This window comes from Xiphias gladius, chromosome 3 (assembly GCF_016859285.1).
Source record: "Xiphias gladius isolate SHS-SW01 ecotype Sanya breed wild chromosome 3, ASM1685928v1, whole genome shotgun sequence".
NCBI classification, from domain to species: domain Eukaryota; kingdom Metazoa; phylum Chordata; class Actinopteri; order Istiophoriformes; family Xiphiidae; genus Xiphias; species Xiphias gladius.
The window spans coordinates 13303940-13312977 of record NC_053402.1 but is presented as its reverse complement, the minus strand read 5'-3'; the positions used below and the strand labels follow the sequence as shown (position 1 = coordinate 13312977).

Genomic DNA, 9038 nt, shown 5'->3' with positions numbered 1-9038 from the left:
TATGGACGTATCTCATTTTACCGTTTTGATTTGACAAGAAGAAATTAAAAATTCTTCTCATGCTCAGTGAAAACAAAACACTAAAATCTGTACACAAAGTTATACCCAAACCATATACCCATGTGTCCATCAAGAATGTGTCTCACCCTGCCTGTCAACCCCAATAGCCAACGATAAAGGCAGTTACAGAGAGGCAAATGATTAGGTTGACGTTGACAATGAGTTGTAGACGTGGCTTTTCTTCCAGAGAACAGTTAGCCTGTTCAGGTGCAGGAGGAGTCACAGGATTATTCTCTCCCGCCCTCCGTCTTTCCATGCCACACAGCCAGTAGAGGGCAGACATCAGCCTGGACGGGCTTTGGACGCTGGACACGGAGGACGCAGAGTCTGGAGAGAGAGAACATTTTGAATTGCTTACTGGTCGGGCGTGTTCACCAGGAAGAATGACAAATGGTCAAATGGAAAGAGTCGTGACCAACAGGGCAGAGACGCACCTTTCCTGTGGTGACATGCTTTTCCATTGCTGGTCTCCTGCTCTCTTCCTGTGACTCTCATCTCATCCGTCTGACTAGTGATTGCCTCTAAGGTCTTACTGCTCTGCTCCACTGTGAGTACATTCTCTTTGGGCTCCACTGGGTCAAACCTTGTGAACCAGGTAAGGCGACTGATCTGTTTTAAAAAAAAAAAAGAAGACGACACACCATTCAAAAGGAGCTAAGAGAATCTTATTTATTCTCTTGTAGATATTTCAGAAGGTATTAATTTGTATTTGGCTGTACCACAAAACTGTGCATATGTTAACTCAGGTGTCAAATACAGCAAAAATAGGTGGAAGTTGTTTTATTAAGGACCCAAATAATGATAATTTAGGTCACAGTTTCAAATCAGTGTACTGTAAACTAATACCAGTTTGCATTAAATGTACCCGGAGGTGTTATTGACACCTAGTGGTGCTATATTGCTGCACATTCCTGTATTGTTTATATCTTGTGCAGTGTCATTAATGGACCATAGATATGCCCCAGTAATAGAGAAGAAGACTGCAAACTGATATGACCAATGCATGTTTCAAAACACTTTTCTAAGGCAGGAAATGTGTTGTATGTATTTAAGTGTGCACACATTGGGTTTTGGTGAGAAACACTGACTTTAAACAAACTGGTTTGCCTACAATAAAAACTTTACGAGCCGGCTGTAATTCCTACATTTGAATTTTGACCCAAGCAGAAGTGTTTCTGTACCTTCTAATGGTAAATATGAGCACAAATTAAGTACAACAACTGGGAGATTAAGCCTACGGATTCATAACAGATCTGACTTAGTGGCTTCACCTGCTCCTGCCCAGGCTCCTCTGTCGCCAGGCTGACTACAACCACTACAACCAGGGTGATGACGGACAGCAAGATGGAGAAGTAGAGGTAATGGACGTATTTCAACACCCCAGGCCTGCCATCCTCCTCATAGCACAGGGGTGCTGGGTAAACGAAGTCCAACAACATGCGGATGCAGCCCACCAACAGGCCGATAGCCAGGCCCCAAAATGCACCCTGAGAGAGAGGGAGGGAGGGAGGAAGAGATTCAGTGACAAGCACAGACACAGAGACGCATTTAGGTTCAGTTGCTTCAGTGCAGCTTTTACCATCCAGTCACGTCAGGACACAGAAAGGGACAGGTCTGGACACAGAACAGAGGTGTCTCCCTCACATTGTTATTCTATCCTTTATCAACTATGAACTTAGGTTCACATTGTGACCTGAGTTCTATAAAGTCGTGCTGCTGTCATGCCACGGTGCGCATACAGAACAAATTATATGAAGAGACGGGAGATGCATACACGAATTGAAATAATTAGCACTAAAGAAGATGAAGTCTAGACATGAGTCATTTACATTCAGATCTAAAAAACATCCCATCAAAATGACATGTGTATACACAACCACAAAGACAGAAATATAAACTTATTATTTCTGATGATAAATTCAAAGAATATTAAAGATTGCCTCCTTTTGCAGGAAGGATTTTTTTCCCCCTCTCCCTCAAAGAGCACTACACTTGATGAAAATTACTTTATGAATTTGACCCATTTGATTGGTCACAGACGGACTCCGAAGCTACATATCCTTACCTTCTCATTAGTCCTCTTCCAGAAGCAGCCCATGAGGAAGATGATGGAGATTGGGGGCTGGAGGTAGGTGCTGATGGACTGGATGTAGATAAAGAGCTGCCCCCCCTGGCTGGCCTGAACAACAGGAATCCACAGCACAGACACCACCACCAGCACGAGCACAAACACCCTGCCGTGTGCACATGAAAAACATGAGACCTGTGTTTTGAACGAAAAATGAAGCAGTTCAGTTCTGCCATAGTTTGATCACAGGACAGCTTCGGAGGACGGAAAGCTGAAGATTTTGATGCATAAATCTGAACAGCACCGCACATTTGGTTATAGGGCTGTGTGTGTGTGTGTGTGTGTGTGTGTGTGTGTGTGTGTGTGTGTATGTGTGAAAGCAAGAGGAGAAAATCTGGTAAAGTCGTTACTTAGAAATATGTGGAAAGAGGGGTTATGGTTTGTGTGACCATGACAGAAAAATGTAAAAATTTAATATGCAATTTGGTGGATGACTTCATCGAACGTGCAGTATAATGCCATGCAAGGTTATTTTTTCAAATGTAAATGGTCCAAGTGGGAATAAAACAGTCTTCACTGTATAAGCCTTTAATCTTCATCTTAAGGTCTCATTAGAAAAAGCTGACAGCAGTGTGACCTACCATAGAGAGGCTTCTTCACAAAAATAAAATTTAACGATCCCTGATTCCTTCTAAATTGTTCCTTAGAAAACACGTAACTTTAATGACATATTTTTCAAAAAATGCCTAAATTGTTATTCATTGCAGGCTTAAACAAGTGCTTCATTTTAGGGTATATACAGTGTGCTGCAACCAGGACCATAATTTGGGTTAGGTCTTCTTGTCCAGATGTGCTCACATACCTGCCCACAATCATGAGCTCCCACTCAGATGCACGGGATCTGAAACTCTTCCATATGTCCATGGTGAAAATGGAGCTGGCGCTGTTGAAGATGGATGTCAGAGAGGACATGAGGGCAGCAATCATCACCGCCATCATCAGACCCCTCAATCCTGGGCAAGAAAAAAAAAAAAAAAAAATCACAGCTTGGAGTAAAAGAGAGCAAAAGGGAGGACAAGAGCTGTCATTAGGGAAGAAGTGTCTCACCTGCAGGCAGCAGCTCCATGACCAGTCTGGCGTAGGCGGTATCTGAACAACCCACTGGATTTCCACAAATCTGTTTGCACAGCTCAGGGTCTGCACACGCCACATCATCTACACAATATCGTCAAAACACACAACAACTCAAATTTAAATACGCGCAATGTGTGACCCAGTTTAATCTATTTTTTTTTTCTAAGGTGTCACCAGCCACAATTTCACATACATTTTCAAATAAGTATCAGCATTCCCAGAATGCAACCATGTGTTCTGTGTTGAATACTAGTTAGTAAATGGAGTACTTTTATAAGGTTAATTAAGTCATGTGTAGTTGCACAATAAGTGTATACCCAGCTGCAGTAACCACTGACAAATACTGTACATGCATTTCATACCCGTGTAAAGTATCCTGCTGATCATGCCCGGCAGCATAATGGCAAAAAAAGGCAGAACCTTTAAATAAGCAGCCAGTAGAGAGCCTCCTTTTGCATGGGTCAGGGTCTTGGCAGCCAGGGAGCGCTGCACTATCACCTGCAGAGAATCGCAACCACAGGAACCACCTCGCATGCATCAGGGGTAAAGGTTTTATGTGCACAAAATAGATACAACTGCTGAACTGATGAGACAAGTATGCTCATTGGAACTACTCGTGTCTTCTGTTGTCTCTGGTTCGGCTGGTTGGCAAACTATTACTCTGATAGTGGATCTTTTTTTTTTTTTTTCTTCTTTTTTTTTTTTAATTTTCAACCTGTCTGAGGAGCAAAACATGCCAAATTCTCAAGGTGAAAAATTTCAGATGAATACTATTTCAGTACTTAACTTCAGAGGAATTTGTAGAAGAGAATAAACAAGATGGAATAGCACTAAATTACATTTTCCTCTTTTATAGATGAAAAACCTCTTGATATTTACAAATAGAATAAATTTAAATGAAAATGCAATGTCCACGTTGGCAACTCAGGTCCCCTGTGCTCTCAACTGCCTTCCCTGTAGAAATCAGGCTTGCCAGCATATCATCTGATTTAATATCCCTAGGAATAGGCAAAGGCTTTTTGCTTATCCTGATTTACGATATCTGATTTGACTCTTTTGTATGCTACTTGGACAATTTTAATCACAGTATTACACCTCCAGTACTTATTCTCTATTCCTTCATTTTTTTTTCTTATTTTGGAGATCTGCTACATGAAAAAGGTTTATTTCGATTATTAATACCTGATCGGAACACCAGTACCACATGGAGGGGATAGACATGCCGATGATGACCCCAGGCCAAGGCAGGTCAGAGTTCACCGGGTCTCTGAATATGTGGAAGGCGTCATCTCGAGGGACGCCGCAGGTCGAGTTGGGTACACGGATAGAAGGGATGGCGGCGGCATATCCCTCCATCAGAGCGTTCCAGCCTCCGACCTCCGCGAAGCCTCAACAACGGGACAACAGGGTCATGTACACAGGAACAGACAGTGCTGGCGATTGGCGGGTGTCGTGCGGACTCAGGTTTGACTTACTGAAGCCCATGAGGGTGAGAGCTCCTGCCAGCATGATAGCAGTTTGAGCAGCGTCTGTGTAGATGACTGCAGCCAGACCACCTGGGACACAACATACGACACGTGCTGTACTTCTCACAGCCAGGGACATGCAGAAGAAGCAGTAAACAGTACTCTCATGTCTAAGCTCTTCCAATGTCTGAGCAAGAGGTTTTTTTAAGATGGCGAGAGAAGGAGAGAAGTGTCACCTGCTACAGTGTAGAGAGCAGTGACTGACAGCAGCAGCACTACAGCCAGATAGATATTCCATTGTAAAGCGAGCTGTATAAACAATGCACCAGCGTACATGTCCACCTGGAGAGAGACACACACACCAGATGGGATCTGTACTTTACAAACCACAGAGAAGTTAAGATAAGCGGGAAAAACAGCGTAAAAGGCTTCAAAAACATGCACACGGCAGCGTAGGAAGCACTATTGAATTACTGCGGATTTGTGTCGTACCGATATCTTTGTGAAAATGTAAATAAACAAGGACAGGACAGCTATAAATAACTGCGTTCTTCTGCCACCGAATCGCCTCTGCAGGTATTCAGGCATCGTTGTTACCTGGAGAAGAAAAAAGACCCACGATGATTATAAGGAAAATAACTGAACAAAATCCCACACGTGCACATGTATACTGGATGTGCGGGGATGTTTTACTGTGTGTGTACACATCTCACCCCAGAGGCAATATAAATGGGCAGGAAAAGCCATCCCAGCAGCAGCACCATCAGCATACCCTGTCGATTACCAGATATCGACATTTTAACACACTAGGACTTTAAAAAAAAATGAAAACTGTGATTGATATGTCAGAATAAAATTGGTTTTACATTAGCCTAATGTATTTTAAGAGATTATATGCAGTGTCGTACATTCCATTCATATGCAATTGCCCCGATTCCTGCTGCAGCTCCTGACCCTGCCAGGCCAATAAAATGTCCACTGCCAATGTTGCTGGCAAACAGGGAGGCACCCACCTAAATGTAGATAGGAGAGAGAGTCCGAATCAGGATCAACTCTGTATATCGCTTTGAGCTACAGAATTTTTTTGCCTCCATCCGACTCTTAAAGTGTGAACTATGAGAGGTGGAGGTTCCAGCGATACAACATACTTGAATTCAAGCCACAAGGCGTTCTGTTATGAACGGGCGATCGGTCTGTGTGGGTGGTGTTTTCAGAAGACTCTTTAGTCTTTGACTCACCGGCCACCAAGTCATGCTCTTCCCAGCCAGGAAGTATCCATCCACCGTGCTGCGCTTTGTCCTCCACATGGACTGGCAGCAAAATGAGAAAAGCCACTTAGAGATACGCGTGCAGAAGAAATGTCTATTCATACGACTTGAGAAGAAACAGGATCCTAACTAACTAAATGACAGGGCACCCTCAACTTGGCTAAATCTCTAGCTACAATAATCTCTGTCTCCTAGGTGATGTACGCCATTTGTGGTGCCGCTCAAAATTCAGACAGCTGATGAGGTTGTTGGGAGGAAAATCAGAATGAATTAAAGGAGCAAGGTGCCGCCTATCTCCACATGAGAGGAAGGATGCGGGACCTGCTACCGGGGCACCCTTTTGCTGCACACCAGGGCAATTAGCTCACGAGCTCACATACTTTTCCCTACACACACACGCACACACACACACACACACACACACACACACTAACAACCACAACACATTGTTTTCTCTCAGTGGAGTAAGCAGAGAAGGTAAATCCCTGGTACCTCCCATAGTCTGTGAATACAGGTACCCATCTGCTACCTATCGATGCTGTTTGTACAGTAAATGACCAGGATCGGTCATATGCTAGGTTTGCTCATATTCATCATGAGCTGCCACTTGAGAACATCCGGTTTCCTTTTCTGCCATTGAAAGTGTGTCTCATCCCAGTTATATACAGTCGCATACATATATTCTGGAAATGTAGCGCAGAAACCCTCGTACCCCCGGTGCTTCTAGACCTGGCTGCTCCTTTCCAGAAGCCTTTGCTTGTAATATTATCCAATTCTACCTGTCTGGACCACATCAGCCATGTCACTAGGAATTTTTGCCTCTAAAATCCCTCTTAGAATATATTAAATCATTTAAACAAAAGACATTTCTTGTGTTTGTCATCAGGGACCAAACCTTTTCCCGTGAGCAAATGATGAGACACGAAGCAAAGTCAAAGTGTCACTGCTTTCTCGTGATTTACAGCAGGATCGCTCGCTATTAAACGGCATCACAGCCAGAAAAATCCAGGGTCTCAAACATGAACGTGAGCAGAGGCTGTTGTAGAGAGGAGGAGAGATGGAAACGGGAATCCAACTTGTGATAAATTAAAAGGATACAGATTAGTTCTGTCCTCGTTGAAGGACATTAGTAGCATTTGCTTTGATAGCAAAGACACAAGAGGACAGAGAAGCGCTGTTGGGTGGGAAATTCTGTACAGTACATTTTGATTACAAGCCATAACCCCTCAATTCATAACAAAAAAAAAAAAAAAATGTCGCTGTTTTTAGTTTGTCTAACAAGAAATGGCTTACTATACAAAAATGGCTGGTATCAGTATTGAAGCAGTGACCTGTTTCTTGTCTCCTGTACTTACCCAGAAGCCCACTGCCAGCACTAGTAGAAAGTAGACCACCAGCACCACTATATCCACAGGAACCAGGGTAGTTCTGGCCCTGGGAGAGGGCGATGGAGACTGGGTCATGCTGGTCCCTTGGCGCCCTGCGGCAAGGTCAAAAGTCATCTGGAAACCAAGTAATTAGTAAATTCTGATAATGAGTACAGCAGCGGATTATCTTCGGCTTGGAAGCATGATAAACTGTAAATAATTGTTGCATGCAATTAATTCCTAGTATGACATTAAACACCTTTTGGCTCTTGATAACATAAGCAAATATTTGCACTATTAAGTCTCTGAATAGTTTTAGAAGTAATTATATAAAAGTATAAACTAAGCAAATGTTCTTGTGGACAGTACTTAAGTACAAGTTAGAGGTACTTGTATTTCTTTTATATGCTACTTTCTACCCCTTCTCTACAGTACGTTTATTACGTATACGTTTATTTGACAAAGTTAATTTTCATGTACAGAACTGTCAAAACATATAGTGATTTATTACATGTGATTTCTTGTTATAAGTTAAACTAACTAGCACTACATAATGTAGGGAGACGCACATATAACATGGTTAAATCAGCTCCACCTTGACATTAACATGATACTTGTACGTTAATGCATTTGTAGAAAAAAAAATACAGTGTAATACTAGACAATAAGAGTCCAGCATACTCTGAACTTTTACTTTGTAATACTTAAAGGACAGTTTCACATTTTTCAAGTTCCTTTCGGTGTGAAATTCCCTCTTTGTGCCTCTCCGGATTTTGTTTCAGTGTTCAGAGGAGGGGGAGGAGAGGTAACGCTAATGGAAATGTTGTACTAGGAGACTTTAACCTTGGAAGATACTCCCTTGATTTCTCATTTTAACTGCAGATCCACTTTGGAAAGTATTTTTGCACAGAACAATGACTGTGAATTTTGTGTCCCCAACACTTAAATTTGGAAGGATCGAAAAAGGATCTTTTAAGGACCAGTATGAAGAGGAATGTTTAGAGCAAGCAAATAAATACTAGTGACACTCACTAGTTACACTTCTTGACTTAAAAAAAAAAAAAAGCGAACCCATGCTTAAGAACATTTTGCCGATAACACTTATGTCTCTTTACTCAAGTAAAATACTGAATTCACGACTTTTCTGAACTTCAGAGTGGAGTTGACCATTTGTTGAGATGCACTGTATCATAATAAAAGTTCAAAGTCTGAATTATTTTTTTATGCATTTACATAAAATGATCATTTCTGAGTTACTGGAGACACCTTTATTAAACCTGCTGTGCTGCTGTTATATGCATTTAACTGTTGAAGACAGCCAAATATTTAAATCTAGGCTTGTAAACTGTATCAGTACAGTTGATAAGCTGTAATGAAGCCATAATGATTCTGCAGTTTAACCTGGGTGACTTGTGAAGCACTTTGTGAGACTTGCTCTATTAACAATAACCTTTACTGGGTTACATTTGAAATGATACATCTATTGAAATTTTACAGCGCCTCAGATAAGCTACAGATCAGTATCCTCAGGCTGTCCACTGGGATGGTATCGTTTGGTGAATAAAAACTCACCTCTCAGCGAGTGGTCACACTGTGTATCATTCCAGCTGGGCTGTCCGGAGCGGGGTTGTTTTCCCCAAACAATACAGCATGTCACAAATTACCTGGGGATGAT

At 42.1% G+C, this 9038-nt stretch overlaps 1 protein-coding gene across 3 annotated transcripts; it reads right to left on the bottom strand.

The window, feature by feature from the left end:
- Positions 1–12: 12 nt before the first annotated feature.
- Positions 13–5996, bottom strand: slc5a11 (solute carrier family 5 member 11). Of its 3 annotated transcripts, none has more exons than XM_040156690.1 (15): positions 5967–5996; positions 5637–5741; positions 5442–5501; positions 5221–5325; positions 4965–5070; positions 4738–4818; positions 4445–4650; positions 3625–3760; positions 3236–3343; positions 2991–3141; positions 2126–2294; positions 1332–1547; positions 570–669; positions 495–531; positions 13–413 (listed from the first exon to the last, which is right to left on the bottom strand). In XM_040156690.1, exons 1-15 carry the CDS (start codon positions 5979–5981, stop codon positions 155–157), a joined length of 1854 nt encoding a protein of 617 aa, XP_040012624.1. In that variant the 5' UTR covers positions 5982–5996; the 3' UTR covers positions 13–154. The 3 variants fall into 3 exon arrangements, with proteins under 3 accessions (XP_040012624.1, XP_040012615.1, XP_040012605.1); XM_040156681.1 differs by having other exon boundaries at positions 13–387; positions 495–536; positions 594–669; XM_040156671.1 differs by having other exon boundaries at positions 13–387; positions 495–669.
- Between the last annotated feature and the right edge of the window lie 3042 nt (positions 5997–9038).